This window comes from Oculina patagonica, chromosome 2, assembly GCF_052425735.1.
Source record: "Oculina patagonica isolate OP01 chromosome 2, crgOcupat, whole genome shotgun sequence".
Taxonomy (NCBI): domain Eukaryota; kingdom Metazoa; phylum Cnidaria; class Anthozoa; order Scleractinia; family Oculinidae; genus Oculina; species Oculina patagonica.
In genome coordinates, this window is record NC_135759.1 from 21018028 (window position 1) to 21039477 (window position 21450).

A 21450-nucleotide genomic window follows, 5' to 3' on the forward strand; every position below is an offset into this window, starting at 1 on the left:
AATTTTGCGAGAAATCATGGAGTTTGACCACTCACCTTCAATTGAAGCATTTCGTGTGTTCTCTTCAGTGATCTTTCCAACTGTTGGTGTTGTCACTGTAAAGATATTTCACATGTTGGCATTTTTAAATTACAAACGCGTTCAAGTACGCACTCTGGTTGGCTAAGTTACTTACTCAAATATGGTTGTTACTGTAGCTCTCCTCTCAACCTCTCCTTTCTTTGCCTCCCAGAATAACATTAAAATAGCAGTTTTTAATGTTCTTCGAACGTTTTCGATCATTTTCAAAACAATTTCCAATTTTGCTGAAGAATGTCGCAAACTTCGACTATATCCCAATTTTCCGAACTTATCTTTCGCAAAAAACAACGGACAAATACCGATGTGTGGGACACTGCCGAATATGCCACGACCTTCCAGCCTTCTGATTGGCTGCATTTTTCATCTTATCTCATCTCTTATTCGCTTCAGTAAGGTATACGCCGTTGTAAAACGGGTCTTGTAACCTTAGCCAACTTGGTTACTCGCAACAAAGCAGATGCTAAGTCCACGTTTCTTGTCTGTCACTAACCATTTGTGTTCATTGTGAGCTATTTTAACTAATGACACCTAACAACAACTTCTGCCGATAAATGATCTGTTGAGAGTTTTGCTGACATGATTAAATTACTCCCAAAGCAAGTGCAGAGGCCAGTATCACATGAGTAATTTACAACGCGACGCCATAATTGTCCGAATCAACCTGGAGAAGGTTCAGAAAATATCTATAGAAATAATTTTTCACTTAAGAGATGGAGAATTAGAAAGGGCTTGCGAAAAAATTCGTGTAAGCATAAATTGCGCAAAAAAGAAAAACATCGAGTAATGCAGTAAAGAGAAAAGATCGTACCTTTAAAAATGCTGCACAGCAAATTAGAGCCAACAAAATCGTGCAGCTTGAGAATTCTCCGCCCCTCCCCCCATAACATTTTTAATGGTCCATCCCTAAATTGACTTTGTTGCGATATCAAGCGACTACTAACCTCTAACAGGAGCCGTGGGTTTCACGTATTCACTGAGAAAAGCACTGTTGTAATCATTGCCGATATGATTGCTCACAAAGCAAGTGTAGAGTCCAAAATCTTCCTCTGTCACATTAGTTATTCTCAATTCAGCACCGTAATTACCCTCAACTTGGATAATCTTGTAATAGTGTGGGTCTATAAGACGATATAATCCATTCTCCAAATCGTCACCAAGTTTCGGCATTGATGTCACAGATTTTTCCCATTTCAGCCATCTAAAATCTGGAAGTGTCCCACTGGCAAGCACAATGCATGTCATTGCTGCATTATCCCCAATCTGTACGGTTGTGTTCTTTGGAAGGCCTTTTTCTAAGATCGGCCTTGATCGTGGTTTAGCTGTTGAGAAGATGATCAGATAGAACTTTTTAATTAGACTATTTACAACTTGAAGAAGAGAAATGTTTGTAAAAAATCAGCAAATCGGTTAAGTTAAGGTTGTTTTTCTTTTCCATTATGTATCAGAAGGTGTGTAAATCTTGGCTAACCGCGAAGTTTGCTAAATCTTTTTTTCTGCACATTTAGATGTTTTAATTTTCCATTTTGTATCAGTAAAAGTGCAAATCTACTTCAGTCATTTGTTTGTATTTGAACTTACCAACAACCTGAAGTGTGTAAGTGTGATTTATACTGCCATATGGATTGGACACTATGCAGGTGTATTTCCCTGAATCGTCGGGCATTAGATCTTTCAGTTTAAGGTACCAAATTGACGTGTTAAGATATGGGTCCATTTCCCGCTTGGGCATTTTCTCTCCGTTCTTTAGCCATGTGTATTTGAGAGGTAGTGCTCCAGTTGCTAAACACTTAAGTCTGATCGAGTGTGATGCTGGCCATGCTCTAAATGCTCTTTTTAACATACTTGGATCAGAAAAGGTTGGTGCTCCTAAACCAAGAACGAAAATTATAGATCACCAGTTGGTACATTAAAGCAAACATCTAGCAGGTGGTGCACAGAATGCACTTCTCTGAGGTAAAACCTACATCTTGGCTAACAATGAGGTTTGCCAAATCTTTTTTTGTTTGTTTGTTTGTTTGTTTTTGTACATTTAGATTAGGACCCGCAAGAAGTTTTTAAGTCCCCACCCTGAAATGACCTAGTGACTTGGCCATTATTCAGTTAGACATTTTATAAAGATTACGGACACTCACTTGATTCTGTAGTCCTATAATGGATTTTGACATCTGAAAAAAAGAACACATTATTATTACGCAGCACTAATCTTACAAGATACCGGTTAATTATTATGTTGCACCCAGCAAGCAGTTGCTTGCCTAGTGTTTTAGGAATTATATAACGTGTGACATATATATACAAGTACATATCATTACTCCTAAATATACCTTTGCGTTTTTATAAGCATGGAACTTAAAGAATAAAACTTCTAGACTCGAGCATTTTTCCTAGGGAGAGGCATTGACGTTGGAGTTTATTAATAACAATGTTTAATGTGGTCATTACACTTAATTATGGTTTGGATGCGTCCCGCAAATATGACTAGCAAAATCTGCGGGAACGCACCAGCTAGTTTACAGGTATGCCACAAAGAAAAAGAGAAAAAAATCTTCAAACTTTGAAATATACCTTGACGCACATGGAGTTTTAGAGTCAAATTTATTTTCCCGAGAGCATTTTCAGCAATGCAGGTGTAGTTTCCTTGGTCACCAAGTCTGACTTGCTTGATCTTTATGGTTTTGTTGCTGCTCAAATTCCTTACTCTTTCTGACAACTGCAAAGGCTTGCCATCTTTGCTCCATGTAATGGTCGGCGGTGGCTGTCCTGTCACTACACATCGTAACCGTCTGTCCTCTCCTACCTCAGCGTTGTACTGAAGTTTTGGAGTACCTTGAAATCGCGGTGGATATTTGTCTGTAAAAAATTACAGTCCTTTAACTTTTTTAAAGCAACTTGGTTTTGTTATTGTCTGACACTAAACATCTATTACTGATGCTACCAGTGCTTATGTTGTCATTGAGAAACCGATCCATATCAACGAAAACATTACGTTTTCAAAGTTGACTTAGCATTATATACGATAGGCTAATGTAAAGTCTAGGAAGCAGATTTAATAAGAAGAGCAGTTACCGCCGCTTAAACTGAGAAGTATCCAAGAAAATACCAAACGAGAAATACCAAACGAGTGATTTTAACGGAATCAGATTAAAATAGTATAGTATTTTGCTTACCGAAGCCTCCAAGAATACTGTTATTGGACGTTAAAGAGCAGATCATTTAAAAATTCTACTTTATTTCTTGAACAAAAGTTAAGAACCTAATTAAGAACCTTGTAAGCCTAATTTTACACTAAATACCATTTATATAAGAACCTGTTTAGGCTAACTTGAAAAAACCTAGGTTCTTATACGCGGGTTTTTACCGTATTGATTTTCCATAACCTTATCTTTGTTTATTTATTTATTTTTATTTCAGACATCGGCTTCTGCTTTTTTCACGTGTAAACTGTTCATCGCGCTATGACCGCTATGCTTATCCTGATTTCAATTTGGCCAATTTACCATCGACAATCTACGGAAGGAGTCATCTTCGCACGTTTCATGACTAAACCGTGAAATAAAGCCGTCTTGCCAACTTGTGCAATATTATTTTCAATTTTGAGAATTTTGAAATAGACTTATTAATTAAGGGTAAAGTAATAGATACTCATTCCTATTTCCCTGCATCTACCGTTCATACAAAAACAGTGGCACGGGTACTTTAGATGGAGTGTCCATTGAACGAAGTACCAATTTTGCGAGAAATCATGGAGTTTGACCACTCACCTTCAATTGAAGCATTTCGTGTGTTCTCTTCAGTGATCTTTCCAACTGTTGGTGTTGTCACTGTAAAGATATTTCACATGTTGGCATTTTTAAATTACAAACGCGTTCAAGTACGCACTCTGGTTGGCTAAGTTACTTACTCAAATATGGTTGTTACTGTAGCTCTCCTCTCAACCTCTCCTTTCTTTGCCTCCCAGAATAACATTAAAATAGCAGTTTTTAATGTTCTTCGAACGTTTTCGATCATTTTCAAAACAATTCCCAATTTTGCTGAAGAATGTCGCAAACTTCGACTATATCCCAATTTTCCGAACTTATCTTTCGCAAAAAACAACGGACAAATACCGATGTGTGGGACACTGCCGAATATGCCACGACCTTCCAGCCTTCTGATTGGCTGCATTTTTCATCTTATCTCATCTCTTATTCGCTTCAGTAAGGTATACGCCGTTGTAAAACGGGTCTTGTAACCTTAGCCAACTTGGTTACTCGCAACAAAGCAGATGCTAAGTCCACGTTTCTTGTCTGTCACTAACCATTTGTGTTCATTGTGAGCTATTTTAACTAATGACACCTAACAACAACTTCTGCCGATAAATGATCTGTCGAGAGTTTTGCTGACATGATTAAATTACTCCCAAAGCAAGTGTAGAGGCCAGTATCACATGAGTAATTTACAACGCGACGCCATAATTGTCCGAATCAACCTGGAGAAGGTTCAGAAAATATCTATACAAATAATTTTTCACTTAAGAGATGGAGAATTAGAAAGGGCTTGCGAAAAAATTCGTGTAAGCATAAATTGCGCAAAAAAGAAAAACATCGAGTAATGCAGTAAAGAGAAAAGATCGTACCTTTAAAAATGCTGCACAGCAAATTAGAGCCAACAAAATCGTGCAGCTTGAGAATTCTCCGCCCCTCCCCCCATAACATTTTTAATGGTCCATCCCTAAATTGACTTTGTTGCGATATCAAGCGACTACTAACCTCTAACAGGAGCCGTGGGTTTTACGTATTCACTGAGAAAAGCACTGTCGTAATCATTGCCGATATGATTGCTCACAAAGCAAGTGTAGAGTCCAAAATCTTCCTCTGTCACATTAGTTATTCTCAATTCAGCACCGTAATTACCCTCAACTTGGATAATCTTATAATAGTGTGGGTCTATAAGACGATATAATCCATTCTCCAAATCGTCACCAAGTTTCGGCATTGATGTCACAGATTTTTCCCATTTCAGCCATCTAAAATCTGGAAGTGTCCCACTGGCAAGCACAATGCATGTCATTGCTGCATTATCCCCAATCTGTACGGTTGTGTTCTTTGGAAGGCCTTTTTCTAAGATCGGCCTTGATCGTGGTTTAGCTGTTGAGAAGATGATCAGATAGAACTTTTTAATTAGACTATTTACAACTTGAAGAAGAGAAATGTTTGTAAAAAATCAGCAAATCGGTTAAGTTAAGGTTGTTTTTCTTTTCCATTATGTATCAGAAGGTGTGTAAATCTTGGCTAACCGCGAAGTTTGCTAAATCTTTTTTTCTGCACATTTAGATGTTTTAATTTTCCATTTTGTATCAGTAAAAGTGCAAATCTACTTCAGTCATTTGTTTGTATTTGAACTTACCAACAACCTGAAGTGTGTAAGTGTGATTTATACTGCCATATGGATTGGACACTATGCAGGTGTATTTCCCTGAATCGTCGGGCATTAGATCTTTCAGTTTAAGGTACCAAATTGACGTGTTAAGATATGGGTCCATTTCCCGCTTGGGCATTTTCTCTCCGTTCTTTAGCCATGTGTATTTGAGAGGTAGTGCTCCAGTTGCTAAACACTTAAGTCTGATCGAGTGTGATGCTGGCCATGCTCTAAATGCTCTTTTTAACATACTTGGATCAGAAAAGGTTGGTGCTCCTAAACCAAGAACGAAAATTATAGATCACCAGTTGGTACATTAAAGCAAACATCTAGCAGGTGGTGCACAGAATGCACTTCTCTGAGGTAAAACCTACATCTTGGCTAACAATGAGGTTTGCCAAATCTTTTTTTGTTTGTTTGTTTGTTTGTTTTTGTACATTTAGATTAGGACCCGCAAGAAGTTTTTAAGTCCCCACCCTGAAATGACCTAGTGACTTGGCCATTATTCAGTTAGACATTTTATAAAGATTACGGACACTCACTTGATTCTGTAGTCCTATAATGGATTTTGACATCTGAAAAAAAGAACACATTATTATTACGCAGCACTAATCTTACAAGATACCGGTTAATTATTATGTTGCACCCAGCAAGCAGTTGCTTGCCTAGTGTTTTAGGAATTATATAACGTGTGACATATATATACAAGTACATATCATTACTCCTAAATATACCTTTGCGTTTTTATAAGCATGGAACTTAAAGAATAAAACTTCTAGACTCGAGCATTTTTCCTAGGGAGAGGCATTGACGTTGGAGTTTATTAATAACAATGTTTAATGTGGTCATTACACTTAATTATGGTTTGGATGCGTCCCGCAAATATGACTAGCAAAATCTGCGGGAACGCACCAGCTAGTTTACAGGTATGCCACAAAGAAAAAGAGAAAAAAATCTTCAAACTTTGAAATATACCTTGACGCACATGGAGTTTTAGAGTCAAATTTATTTTCCCGAGAGCATTTTCAGCAATGCAGGTGTAGTTTCCTTGGTCACCAAGTCTGACTTGCTTGATCTTTATGGTTTTGTTGCTGCTCAAATTCCTTACTCTTTCTGACAACTGCAAAGGCTTGCCATCTTTGCTCCATGTAATGGTCGGCGGTGGCTGTCCTGTCACTACACATCGTAACCGTCTGTCCTCTCCTACCTCAGCGTTGTACTGAAGTTTTGGAGTACCTTGAAATCGCGGTGGATATTTGTCTGTAAAAAATTACAGTCCTTTAACTTTTTTAAAGCAACTTGGTTTTGTTATTGTCTGACACTAAACATCTATTACTGATGCTACCAGTGCTTATGTTGTCATTGAGAAACCGATCCATATCAACGAAAACATTACGTTTTCAAAGTTGACTTAGCATTATATACGATAGGCTAATGTAAAGTCTAGGAAGCAGATTTAATAAGAAGAGCAGTTACCGCCGCTTAAACTGAGAAGTATCCAAGAAAATACCAAACGAGAAATACCAAACGAGTGATTTTAACGGAATCAGATTAAAATAGTATAGTATTTTGCTTACCGAAGCCTCCAAGAATACTGTTATTGGACATTAAAGAGCAGATCATTTAAAAATTCTACTTTATTTCTTGAACAAAAGTTAAGAACCTAATTAAGAACCTTGTAAGCCTAATTTTACACTAAATACCATTTATATAAGAACCTGTTTAGGCTAACTTGAAAAAACCTAGGTTCTTATACGCGGGTTTTTACCGTATTGATTTTCCATAACCTTATCTTTGTTTATTTATTTATTTTTATTTCAGACATCGGCTTCTGCTTTTTTCACGTGTAAACTGTTCATCGCGCTATGACCGCTATGCTTATCCTGATTTCAATTTGGCCAATTTACCATCGACAATCTACGGAAGGAGTCATCTTCGCACGTTTCATGACTAAACCGTGAAATAAAGCCGTCTTGCCAACTTGTGCAATATTATTTTCAATTTTGAGAATTTTGAAATAGACTTATTAATTAGGGGAAAAGTAATAGATACTCATTCCTATTTCCCTGCATCTACCGTTCATACAAAAACAGTGGCACGGGTACTTTAGATGGAGTGTCCATTGAACGAAGTACCAATTTTGCGAGAAATCATGGAGTTTGACCACTCACCTTCAATTGAAGCATTTCGTGTGTTCTCTTCAGTGATCTTTCCAACTGTTGGTGTTGTCACTGTAAAGATATTTCACATGTTGGCATTTTTAAATTACAAACGCGTTCAAGTACGCACTCTGGTTGGCTAAGTTACTTACTCAAATATGGTTGTTACTGTAGCTCTCCTCTCAACCTCTCCTTTCTTTGCCTCCCAGAATAACATTAAAATAGCAGTTTTTAATGTTCTTCGAACGTTTTCGATCATTTTCAAAACAATTTCCAATTTTGCTGAAGAATGTCGCAAACTTCGACTATATCCCAATTTTCCGAACTTATCTTTCGCAAAAAACAACGGACAAATACCGATGTGTGGGACACTGCCGAATATGCCACGACCTTCCAGCCTTCTGATTGGCTGCATTTTTCATCTTATCTCATCTCTTATTCGCTTCAGTAAGGTATACGCCGTTGTAAAACGGGTCTTGTAACCTTAGCCAACTTGGTTACTCGCAACAAAGCAGATGCTAAGTCCACGTTTCTTGTCTGTCACTAACCATTTGTGTTCATTGTGAGCTATTTTAACTAATGACACCTAACAACAACTTCTGCCGATAAATGATCTGTTGAGAGTTTTGCTGACATGATTAAATTACTCCCAAAGCAAGTGCAGAGGCCAGTATCACATGAGTAATTTACAACGCGACGCCATAATTGTCCGAATCAACCTGGAGAAGGTTCAGAAAATATCTATAGAAATAATTTTTCACTTAAGAGATGGAGAATTAGAAAGGGCTTGCGAAAAAATTCGTGTAAGCATAAATTGCGCAAAAAAAGAAAAACATCGAGTAATGCAGTAAAGAGAAAAGATCGTACCTTTAAAAATGCTGCACAGCAAATTAGAGCCAACAAAATCGTGCAGCTTGAGAATTCTCCGCCCCTCCCCCCATAACATTTTTAATGGTCCATCCCTAAATTGACTTTGTTGCGATATCAAGCGACTACTAACCTCTAACAGGAGCCGTGGGTTTCACGTATTCACTGAGAAAAGCACTGTTGTAATCATTGCCGATATGATTGCTCACAAAGCAAGTGTAGAGTCCAAAATCTTCCTCTGTCACATTAGTTATTCTCAATTCAGCACCGTAATTACCCTCAACTTGGATAATCTTGTAATAGTGTGGGTCTATAAGACGATATAATCCATTCTCCAAATCGTCACCAAGTTTCGGCATTGATGTCACAGATTTTTCCCATTTCAGCCATCTAAAATCTGGAAGTGTCCCACTGGCAAGCACAATGCATGTCATTGCTGCATTATCCCCAATCTGTACGGTTGTGTTCTTTGGAAGGCCTTTTTCTAAGATCGGCCTTGATCGTGGTTTAGCTGTTGAGAAGATGATCAGATAGAACTTTTTAATTAGACTATTTACAACTTGAAGAAGAGAAATGTTTGTAAAAAATCAGCAAATCGGTTAAGTTAAGGTTGTTTTTCTTTTCCATTATGTATCAGAAGGTGTGTAAATCTTGGCTAACCGCGAAGTTTGCTAAATCTTTTTTTCTGCACATTTAGATGTTTTAATTTTCCATTTTGTATCAGTAAAAGTGCAAATCTACTTCAGTCATTTGTTTGTATTTGAACTTACCAACAACCTGAAGTGTGTAAGTGTGATTTATACTGCCATATGGATTGGACACTATGCAGGTGTATTTCCCTGAATCGTCGGGCATTAGATCTTTCAGTTTAAGGTACCAAATTGACGTGTTAAGATATGGGTCCATTTCCCGCTTGGGCATTTTCTCTCCGTTCTTTAGCCATGTGTATTTGAGAGGTAGTGCTCCAGTTGCTAAACACTTAAGTCTGATCGAGTGTGATGCTGGCCATGCTCTAAATGCTCTTTTTAACATACTTGGATCAGAAAAGGTTGGAGCTCCTAAACCAAGAACGAAAATTATATATCACCAGTTAGAGTTGGTACATAAAGCAAACATCTATCAGGTGGTGCACAGAATGCACTTCTCTGAGGTAGAGCCTACATCTTGGCTAACAATGAAGTTAGCCAAATCTTTGTTTGTTTGTTTTTGCACATTAAGATTAGGGCCCTCAAAAAGACTTCAAGTCCCCACCCTGGAATGACCTAGTGACTTGGCCATCATTCAGTTAGATATTTTTTAGAGATTACGGACACTCACTTGATTCTGTAGTCCTATAATTGGTTTTGACATCTGAAAAAAAGAACACATTACTATTAGATCTTACAAGATGCCGGTTAATAAGCATGTTACACCTAGCAAGCAGTTGCTTGCCTAGTGTTTTAGGAATTATATAACGTGTGACATATATATACAAGTACATATCATTACTCCTAAATATACCTTTGCGTTTTTATAAGCATGGAACTTAAAGAATAAAACTTCTAGACTCGAGCATTTTCCTAGGGAGAGGCATTGACGTTGGAGTTTATTAATAACAATGTTTAATCGGTGGTCATTACACTTAATTATGGTTTGGATGCGTCCCTCAAATATGACTAGCAAAATCGGCGGGAACGCACCAGCTAGTTTACAGGTATGCCACAAAGAAAAAGAGAAAAAAATCTTCAAACTTTGAAATATACCTTGACGCACATGGAGTTTTAGAGTCAAATTTATTTTCCCGAGAGCATTTTCAGCAATGCAGGTGTAGTTTCCTTGGTCACCAAGTCTGACTTGCTTGATCTTTATGGTTTTGTTGCTGCTCAAATTCCTTACTCTTTCTGACAACTGCAAAGGCTTGCCATCTTTGCTCCATGTAATGGTCGGCGGTGGCTGTCCTGTCACTACACATCGTAACCGTTTGTCCTCTCCTACCTCAGCGTTGTACTGAAGTTTTGGAGTACCTTGAAATCGCGGTGGATATTTGTCTGTAAAAAATTACAGTCCTTTAACTTTTTTAAAGCAACTTGGTTTTGTTATTGTCTGACACTAAACATCTATTACTGATGTTACCAGTGCTTATGTTGTCATTGAGAAACCGATCCATATCAACGAAAACATTACGTTTTCAAAGTTGACTTAGCATTATATACGATAGGCTAATGTAAAGTCTAGGAAGCAGATTTAATAAGAAGAGCAGTTACCGCCGCTTAAACTGAGAAGTATCCAGAACATTCCTTGCAGGACAAAACAATGCACGGCAAAATAGTGACCCAATATATATATCACACGTGTTAATAATCGCGTTTCGAGGATCTCTGCATCTTCCTCCTCCAAGTCGGGAAGAATTTGAATTGGAAAGAAGAAAACTCCTGAGAACGAGGTTGAACCAAGCGACTACCGCGGGAAAAAAAATCGTCGTATGGCTTGTCCGGTGTTAACTATCCCATTTAGCCAATGCTTATGTTCTGACAACTACAATACATATTTGTGCGGATTTTTGTGTAAAAAGAACGTATACCTATACCTTAAAGCATTTAAAACTTTTTGACTGCAGTTTTTCAGTGACGTGCGAAATGAGTTACACATTAAAGTCATCGCCTACAGTGGATGATTGAAACATGGGTGACCTTGACATCAGTAGTGTAGCAGTACTCCAGCAGCTATTGTAAGCTTGTAATTCTACTGGTCCTCTTGTGTAGTAGTTGTCATTCTTTCGGGGGCTGGGGCATTGTTCCTATTGACGTGAGTTTTTTTATGCGTCTGTCCTCTTATTGATGATAAATTTCGTCATGACATTGTCAACGTGTTGTAGATCCACAAGTCGCTGAGGAAAAAGTGACGTCGATTTGTTTTTTACAATAACAAAAAGCCAAAACTGATTTTCAAACGAAGGAAAGAAATGCAAGAGCCAATGGAAGATGGAATTGCCGCAGAATCAGAATTTCATCGCCGTAATTCGGAGAATCACAGGCTCGTAAATTAAAAGTTCAGTAAAAACAGGCCAGAAATACAAGGAAAAATTCGAATTGCTCAACTAACCTTTAATCCAGTGAAAACTGTTCACAAAATAATCCGCTAAAACACGGTTCAGCTTCTTGAGCGGATGCGCATGTACTGTAACTACTTCTTTCTATTTTAAAAAACGATATCAAATACAGGCGGAAGGAATGTGATGTGTGATGGGATCACAAATTATATGCGGGATTCCCATTTTTATAAATCGTGCATGGTATATTACCTCGACAGCACGAATTCCCGCCCACCGCTAATTTTCAGGTCTGAATCATCAATAAACATCCTCAAATTTTCGCTCGAAGGCTGCAATGGTATCTTCAGTTTTAACCCATAAATTTTCATTGATTTCCTCATTGAAGACTACTAGATTTTTTGGTACAATTTTGCCTCATCAAGAATCCAGCGCTGAAAAGTTTGACAAAACTTTTGCTGATTGCGTCAGCTTTACGTGTTTCATCCGTCTGTACTCTTATTGACAATAAAAATTAGTCAATCAGCGCGCGAGAATTCGCTCAGTTATTGGAAAATGTTCTCTCGCAGGGTAGCGACCTTGCGAGCTATCCGCCTTGACCATTCTCGTCCCAGAGTCCACGATTTTTCTGGACCTGCGCTAGAAGGATCATGGACTCTGGGGACGAGAATGTTCCTTGACATGAATAATAATTGCGCTATGTTATCGATACGGATATTTTTGGTGCTGAATACAAATTTAATATTTCCGTTCCACTGAAACAGCTCACTGGCTTCTATAGTAAAAGAATAGGATGTTAACACCAACAAAGACTAAGGTTTGTATGAAAAAGATATTCGATATGGGTCTCCTTAACGTTTCTAACTGTGTTCCCCTTTGTATTTTCGAATTTCCTTTTTCGGCACCCACTATCATACCGGATATCAATTTCAAAGACAACGGAACTTCCGAAGACATTTGCCATTCGTATCAATAGACCGGTCACGCTTTGTAACATTTCGGTAATTAAAAAATCGGTTTTGCTATGCTGAAATCTCAACGCAATCGCGCCTGTTGTAGAATATACGTTGTTGTTGTTTCATTTACAATGGTGAGAAGAAGTTATGAATCGACATTATTCGCAAGAAAAGCAAAACAGCCCCCACCGGAAGGAAGTTGGTCACATGAAATTGTCGCATTAATAATAATCAAAACATTTTTGGTTGCTTGCCAGCCAGGTGGGCTCCACCAGTCTGTTTTTAACCTCACTGGAGACGTTCACGTTCCTTTTCTCACTGTCGTGTTTAAATAACGTTATTTTGTCCCTCTATACGAAGAAACGTCGAGTGAAAGCAGTCGAGATTGCTCGACAGTTGAAGTACCGCCAAAATTGGAATCCAAAGGGCACCAAACACTGTGAACATCTGTGTTGTGTTCAGTTGTTCTTTCTTGTGCAGAAGCGTTTTGATTGCACCTCGATAACTGTTGTGTGCTTGTTAAAATTATGCCAAACCAGTGCAATTTCCGAAAAGGAAATGCTGTTTAAAGTTGTCGGGTGGAATGTTGACTGACAAACAGCCAATCTGCGAGGACTGTCTGTTTCAGTTGTAACTTACAAGCGAAAGGTTTGAGCAAATGGCCGGTCTTTAACATTATTGCAAATACTGTGGTTCAGACTAAAACTTTACTCCATTTGTTTTTCCCGGAGTAGCGGGATTTTCAATCAGCAGGCGTTTTCCGCTTCGAAATTCAGCTATAAAAGCGGAATTACAGAAGTTACAACGGGTATATTTGCTGTGGAAGACTTCAAGCCTTCGTCATGCGCAACTTTCATCTACGTAGTTACCGTATTCAGATTTGTTATCACCAAAGGGTTGTCAGTGATACTTGCCTGCATGTGCTATCGAAGAGAAGAAAGCTATGAGAAGAAGCATCGCTGACGGTTTCTCAGCAGCCTTCATCTTGCTTTTGTGTGTAAGGCCTATATTTCTTTGGAGATGTGAAGTGGATCAGGCAGGCTGCCAAAAGCAAATGGGTAGTCTTGTGTATCGACGTGATGTTTTGATAAGACAGCTGAAGGTCACTGATGCGTTGAACTTAGGGGCCAGGCGGTTTGCCTTTGCTAGAAATTTGATTTTGATAAATATTATAGCGTATTTTGTTAAGTTGTCTTTAAAAGGTCGGCAAGTTCCCTGTTCTTATGTTGTAGGATTGAGTTAAACGTAGCTAAAGTATCCTACTCGGATGAGTCGGATAAACCATAAATACACTAGGACAAAATAAACGCATCCTTGTACCCAGGATCTTCGTTCCCTTTGACCAGCGGTCAGGAACGAAGACTCGAGGTACGACAATACCGTAATGATTCGATTTAGCGCCCTCCTTCCAATAAGCGCCCCCTTTCGAATAAGCGCCCCCCTTCGAATGTGATTTTGTTAATAAGCGCCCCTATTCCAATAAGCGCCCTCATTCTTATAAGTGCCCCTATTCTAATAAGCGCCCCCTATTGTGGATAACTGCCCCTACTGAAGTCATCGACGTCGAATAGATAAACGCATGAACATTTACCGTACCGTGTATATATTTGCTGCTAAAATGAACAGTTCTTTTAAAAGTAGCTTTCAACAATTTGCTACTGTTACAGTTTCTGTCATTGTTAGTTATCTTAATACTTCTTAAAGTTTTGTTTTGAATATTTGGTTGTTTCTCGAAAAATTAAATAAGCGCCCTGTCCCGAATAAGCGCCCTGTCTCGAATAAGCGCCCTCCCTCCCGCCCCGGGCGCTAAATCGAATTATTACGGTACCTGTTACGCATCTGTTTTTAAAATGACATCTGGTTGCGCATGCTCTAATGGGCAACCACATTCCCTGGCTCGTTCCCATTCTCGTCCCCAGAGTCCACGATAATTCTGGTCTGTGCAAACCAGAAGGATCGTGGTCTCTGGGAACGAAAATGGCCCGTTCCGTATACATTTGACAAACTTTTCCCCTCCCCTCTCCTCTCCACTCATCCTCACAACATCCCAGTTTAATTTAGCCACAGGTAGCCCAAGCTCCTAAAGGAGTCGTCAACATATAATATTGCAAAATAACGTTATTATTAAAGTTTGCATTGTCTGGGAATATAACGATCGTAAAAAATAATTCAAAATGGGGGGAAAGATCTAATAAAATCGACTTACCTGCCCTCTTCTGTGTATATCGTGTGTTTCTATGACATTTTGAGGCGTTTAAAAAAGCGATTCTCTGTTTTCCTCTCCAAAGATAAATTACCCAACTTCTTCAACTGTAAAAGTTATGGGGAGGGGGGGCGGTGGAAGAAAATGTTTTTCGAGACTGCCGCTAATTTTCTTTGGTAAACGGTCGACGCCATTTCTGTTCTAGGCCTAAATAAGGCAATTATAAGACCTGAGTTAGATTCACACATAGGTTAGGGGAAGGGTCAGCTATAAACGATGTGACAGTTAAAGAAGGCATCTTATATCATTAAAAGTGGAGGTTTTTTTCCGGTTCAACCTGATGAAGTAGTAGTGCAGAAGAGATGTTAGAATGCCGAAGGTTCCGGGCTCGATTCTGTGCTGTGGAGTGCACTTTTTTTGGCGAAAATATTTTCGATGATGCTACACTATGACCTCTGCTGGTTTTCTGCATTTATAAATTTCTTATCATGGCGTTGGATTCGATTTTAAGAAAATCCTATAGGGATAGCATGACATGTTAACACTAAAAGAGTTTAGATTACCAGTTTTAAGCCTTTTATTCTTCCCAAGAGTGATCAGCACCAGATTTATCGTTACATATCAAACCATCGTCAAAGAGATTGTAACGACGACAACAAAGAATATCGACAATATCAACTACTGTCAGGGAAGCGAGTACTAGGTGATGGCGGATTGACTGAGCCCGCGATTTTCGTTGCTAAGCAACATGACGTGTTCTAAAAGCGCCATGATGACCTGACAACGGTCACAATGTTCTCGAGTGTTTGTGTTACTTTTTGATTGGATGACAACTATCGAAAACCCTTCAAGTACGACACCATCCTCCAAATGGACTGAGAAAAATCATGTTAATATTCCCCGGTCCCCATATTCTCAGAACGAACATTAAGAACAATAATTAATATTTCGGCTTGGGACTGAACTGACCTGACTTATTGACTGGCCATGCACTATCTATAAGAATGTAAAACGACAGAATTCTTCCTCTCTAAAACTGATAAATTATGAATAAAGCTAGATACGTTTTAAAATTCCCCGATAGGAAAAAATAGAAGTATTCAAAATGTTCCTATCCGCGAAGTCGAGGAGTAGTTCTGGGCAAATTTTGTTTAAGATGGTAGTTGTAATTTAGTCGCCTAAGGCTGGTAAAATATGGCTTGTCGGCTGCCGGTAATAATCTAAGAAGGTGTAACGTTAAGCACTGTATCGTTGCACCATTTTGGAGAAAACTATGCTCCTATGTTCAAAAATCACGTGATATCACACTACACCTTTGAGGTTTACGTCAAACTCATCCACGAGAACCAACTCATCAAAGAGAAAAACGCCTGAGAAGGATTTTTGCACCAAATATAGTTAAAAAGAAGGTGCGAACTTTGAATTATTTGTTCAGTAATATAGCCATCAAGATTTTTTTTTTCAAATAAAACTTATCGTGCGAATTACCTGAAAACTGTCAAGACATCATCAAAGCTGATCCAACAACTTATCTTTTCTCTCGTTGATACAATATTTTGGTTGGCCGCGGCGTTCTTTCTCGTGAATTTTGGAATGGTTACAAAAGGTACTTTAGTTCCTTTATACTGCAATTACATGCCGGTTGCCTAAATCTGTGAGAGAAAGGGAGTTATATCTTGTCATTTACGTATGCAGCACTCTTTTCATCGTCGGTACAATATTTCGGTTGGCCGAGGCGGTATTTCTTATGAATATTGGAATAGTCACAAAAGAGATTCGATTTACTTTATACTGCGATTACATGCCGGTTGCCAAATCTGTTAGAGAAAAGCAGTATAATTATATCTTGTCATTTACATATGCAGCACTCTTCATCGTCGGTACAATATTTTGGTTGGCCGAGGCGGTATTTCTCATGATATCAGCTGATTACATTCAATCCACGTCTCTTTATCTTTCTAATTTATATCTTCTTTTAAAATAAGACAAAGAAAGAAAACTTCAATAAATTAATTGATGCTTGATTTAAATTTAGTTCTCTCCCACTTTCCTCCAGAATGAATCTTCACAAAAGTTTTAATGAACGTACACGTTTATTGAAGATCAATTAATTAACGAAGAAAACTCAGTAATGGCCCGCCCGCAAACTTTCCTCTAGTTTATTTTTTCAATTTTTACATAGTAAAAATCGGTTAATTTTTAATTAAGAATTAAATTTGAGTGATTTGGGGATTTTGGAATTGTCACAAAAGAGACTTGAGTTACTTTACGGTTTCCAAATCTGTGAGAAAGGGAATTATATTTTGTCAGTTACGCATTGCGGCGGTACTCTTTGGTTCTTTAGTGGTCTTTGAATTAACGTTAGGAATTGGTGTATTTTATGCTAGCTGTTTGTAAGCCCGTTCGGCTCAACTGTAAATAAAACCACTTTTGGGAATAACAACTGCTCGTTTACTTTGAGTTTAAAGCTCGTTGATTCTGTTTCGTTTTAGTCAACATGTAATACACTACTTGATCACATATACCCATAATACTGATAACATTTCCCAGTTAATAGAGATCTGAAAATAAAAAAAGTTCAAAATGTTTTGCCCCTGGCGAGAAAGACGGTTACCCTGAAAATAGATTACAATAAGAACTATACTGAAGAGCGCCTAGTGGTGTTTGTTCCTAAATTCTTTTTCGGATAGAGAACGATTTGTTCCTTAGTGATTCTCAGCCGAGCTAGCAGTAGACGAGGGATATTATTTGCCGTACAACTCAAATTCAAACTTTCATTACCTACTAGACAGAACGGATGGCAGCAGGAATAGCTTTTTACATGCAGTATCCACAGTCAAGTGAATCCTTTTAAGGTGGCCCGCGGGTATTTGTGAGGCTGACAGTTCCCTTTTTTAAGCGCGTTTTAAAACGGGAAAACGTGAAGCGATTGCTTAGATTTTTGAGATTTTTTTTGAGAAACGCGATTTGTTTAAGTTATGAGCGATTTTCGGAAGCCTTCGTTTTTGACCGTTTTTAATAAAATGCGATTATTTTTAAAATGTCACCGTGAATTTTTTTGTAATTACCCCAAAACGCTGCCAAACAGTTAAAGTTTACTCACAACAACTTACAGGAAAATCCACTCCGTAGATTTCCTGAACGAGCGACATCTTTATTTTGCCTTTAAAAAGTTCTAGTCGCTTTGTAAACCCCGCATTTCGAATGAAATTATACTGTTGTTTTCGAAGAGAGGTGTTACTTTCAAATCGCTTCACGATTTCCCGTTTAAAAACGCCCTTAAAAATACATAAATACCCGCGGGCCACCTTAAGCAAGTCAATATTAACTACCGCTAGGCAAAAATATGTTTATTTTGAACAGCAAAATCCAATCGCCCAAAGGACCTTGTATTATTTTCCATTCATTTCAGCAATATCGAGTGCCAAAAGAAAATTGTTAATAAATTATTTCGAAATATGTGAATATTTGCCAAATGAAAAAGTGAATTTCGTGAATACTCTCTCGCATAATATATTAAGGTGATTTATACTGACTATACTAAGGTACCTTACCTTAGAGTTAACTGCAGTTTTCTTCAAAGCCTGTAAACCGCATGTTAGGTTGTCCAAAATGTTTTCCACGATTTCACAATGGTTTCTCCTCTTCCCTGCTTATTATTGCCTTTTACTAAATTTTTTTAACACAAATATCGTTTCTTTTTTTAAATGTCGACAGGTAGATTGGCAAGAAATTAGCGGGTTTCGCTGACAAGGATTGATTCGGTAAGCGGTTTGACAGGCACACAATAGCGTTATCTGTACTATCTATATACCTGAGGGCAATAGGCAGGTGTTCCAAATGAACTGTCTTCTTTACGTTTGTCATCTTATTCATCAGCAATGGAAATTTCCACTTTGTTGTCATTCATTTGTATTAATTCGTCACTAGTTGTTTTGGATATCAATAATGTAATTGCTCTTCAGGGCCGGTTATGAATCTTTTACAATTTCGGCACGCATTTATGTTTTAAGATTTTCAACAATTTCCGAAACGAAGTCATTGGTGAAAAATTGAGTGGTAAAGGACTTTAAGTGCAAGCTTTAAGTTTGATAGTTTTGACTGAAATGCGACGAGGGTGTTTCCGAGCTAGAGATAAATTGAAATACATAATTTGCTGAGCAATTAATTGCAACTACTTTGCATTTCTGATATCTCTTGCGCCGCCTACAAAGTCGGTGCTTTCATCCCACTCAAGGGAGGAACTTTTAAGTCGGTTTTTGATTCTAAAGTACCACTTCAACCTGTCGAAAAGACAATTCAAATACAACGTTTTTATCTTGTGTGAAATATTGGCATGATATGGTGATGCGTGCTGTAATCCACGTGTGATTGGAGGGGCGAACAAACGACAGTTTTATCAGTGTACTTCCCTTTCCTCCGGCTATAATTAAGTTGTAGATGAATTCACAACAAATTGCATGCAAAGACGCCGAACACGTACGCTATAAAACAAATAGTACTAACACTAAAACGAGTTGATGTAAGAACACATATCGGAAGCAAAAACGTCGAAAAATTAGGTGAAAAGTGAAAATTTTAGTTCCTTGGTGTAAATTGCAGAAGTCACTTAGTTTATCGTCTTTATCAAATCGAATCAAACGTTCGCTATAGCTCTAAATCGTAAAAATAATGCCTGATTACTTGTTAAATGACAAAGTTTCGTTGTGAATAAAACCGACTGAGTAAAAACCTCTTGCGAAAGACATTGCCTCCGGTCGGCATTTTGTCGTCACAGAGATATTATTGAAAATGTGCGGGAATGGAAATTGGGTCTAAAGCTCAATGGATGATCATGTACAAATAATAAATAATATAAAGACAGTAAAGTGTACTTTGTTGTCATCCAATCCAACCTCGGATGTTTATATTGCATCAAGCAATTATTACATGTCCACGAGATCGGGAAACTAAACACGACGATATCATGAAACTCTCCCTTTTAGTAAATAAATGCACTAATAATTCCTGTTTCAACACAGTGAGGTTTTCCATAGCTGTATTTTTTCAACTCGGTTAAAGATGTTTTTATGTAAAAGTGACTTGATTTCTCGTTGTTGATCATTTGCTTAGTTCTTGTGTTATCTGTAATCTTTTTTTGTGTATTGCCATTTTATGAGAAGTTAAACATAAACATACATCTATACATAATTTTATCTCGATTTTCAGATACTTATATGATGCCGTCATATGCACGAACTAGAGCTAGCGGTTTCTCTTTGGGAATAACCAAGTGGTCTTTCTTCTTTGAATTAAGCTCTCGTAAGGGACCATTCAAAATACACTCAGTTCTTGATCACATTTAACGTAAAACAACATTAACTTGTAATGTTCGTTGAGAAAGGTCTCGAAATAATTTGAATTCAAAGAAAAATTGGTAAACGCTCAACTAAGCGTCCAGCCTCTATTGTTTCAGCCTAAGTCACTTACAAAGGTTCATTCTCGTAAACGCCAGCTTCAGTTACGACCAAATTTTGAAATTCCCGAGGTGGTCGCTTACGAGAGCTTTGGCTATATGACGTAATCTTACAAAGTGCTTACTTTCTTCCGCCATGTTAAACTCTTTTGCTTATGCTATCTTAAATCTTCCAAACTTTACATACAGACTATCAGGGCCGCGCCATTAAATCACCAAGCGAATTACATGCAGAGGATCGATAGATCACGCACTTCAATTGGCGACATGAACCACATGCCTGTTGGGAGAAACAGAAAGGGCTTGCATAAAGTCCAATCACGTGTGTTTCTTCAACTTCCCGTCTTCAAACTGAGCCGTGTAGCCAAAAATCAGGTCTCTTGAATTTTTAAAAAAAATTATAGTTTGCTTCATTTAGCAAATTCGCATAATAAATTCATTTAGCAACAAAACTATGGTTGTTACAACTGAACTGGAAAGTAAACCACACTTGACGATAAAATGATCACAACTAAAACGAATTCCGACAGTACTAGGTTTTTTAATGTTTTTTTTTTTTTTTTAATCACTTCAGTTTTTTTACATTCACAAGTATTTTCACAAAGGGTTCACAAGTATATCCGCACCAGTAGTTGTACTGGTGCGGGAAAAAGAAGTGTCATTCACACGGTTAAAAAACATCATTGGATAAATGACACGCTTAACCACTTAATAACAGCACACTAAGAATTACTTCGGAGGACTTAGGATAGAATGAGTCGAAATTCAACAGTCTTAAAAAAAGTTAGAAATAAGGTATAATTCACATGGTGAAAAAACACCATTGGGTAAATGCCACGCTTGGCCTGGCTTTACAAACAGCACATTATAGACATTAAAAATATTCGATATATATATAACTGATAGTAACGAGAAGTAACGAGTGCGATATTCGCGATATATGCCACGATAAGAATTGCCTTACTATATATTCCATGTCACTTCCAGTGTTAGTGAAGTGCCCTGTACTTTCTGCTGATGATTTCCGATCAATTTTTGAACACTTCCGAAGATATCGTTTTCGACGTTGTTTCGACCGTATCCGAATTATGTTATTCTTCACTCGATTTACCGAACCAATCTAGGTAAAACCGCAATTATGAACGACAGTAGTTGCAAATAAGTAGCACCTAAATTATCTCTTGTTGTGTATAGTTACTCTAACCCTTCCTACATAGTTTTAACTAAAATAGTTTCATTGTTGCTCGTGACTATATGAAAAACGCGAGACAGCCTAAAGCAAGATAGCTCGGCGGACCACTCAG

The 21450-nt window shown here is 37.9% G+C and overlaps 1 protein-coding gene across 5 annotated transcripts in view; it reads right to left on the bottom strand.

The window, feature by feature from the left end:
* LOC144643494 (hemicentin-1-like) overlaps positions 1–21450 on the bottom strand; it is a 48060-nt gene that overhangs the window by 13944 nt on the left and 12666 nt on the right. For 3 of the 5 annotated variants that reach the window (XM_078502762.1, XM_078502760.1, XM_078502759.1), the window contains 15 exons: positions 10247–10531; positions 9822–9854; positions 9275–9562; positions 8638–9015; positions 7650–7709; positions 6454–6738; positions 6021–6053; positions 5467–5754; positions 4830–5207; positions 3843–3902; positions 2647–2931; positions 2214–2246; positions 1660–1947; positions 1023–1400; positions 36–95 (listed from right to left, as the gene is read on the bottom strand). In XM_078502762.1, the coding sequence (XP_078358888.1) occupies positions 36–95; positions 1023–1400; positions 1660–1947; positions 2214–2246; positions 2647–2931; positions 3843–3902; positions 4830–5207; positions 5467–5754; positions 6021–6053; positions 6454–6738; positions 7650–7709; positions 8638–9015; positions 9275–9562; positions 9822–9854; positions 10247–10531 (3132 nt within the window). Of the gene's footprint in view, positions 1–35; positions 96–1022; positions 1401–1659; positions 1948–2213; positions 2247–2646; positions 2932–3842; positions 3903–4829; positions 5208–5466; positions 5755–6020; positions 6054–6453; positions 6739–7649; positions 7710–8637; positions 9016–9274; positions 9563–9821; positions 9855–10246; positions 10532–13402; positions 13626–21450 lie in introns of those variants that run through there. The other 2 variants (XM_078502763.1, XM_078502761.1) reach the window with 2 other exon arrangements.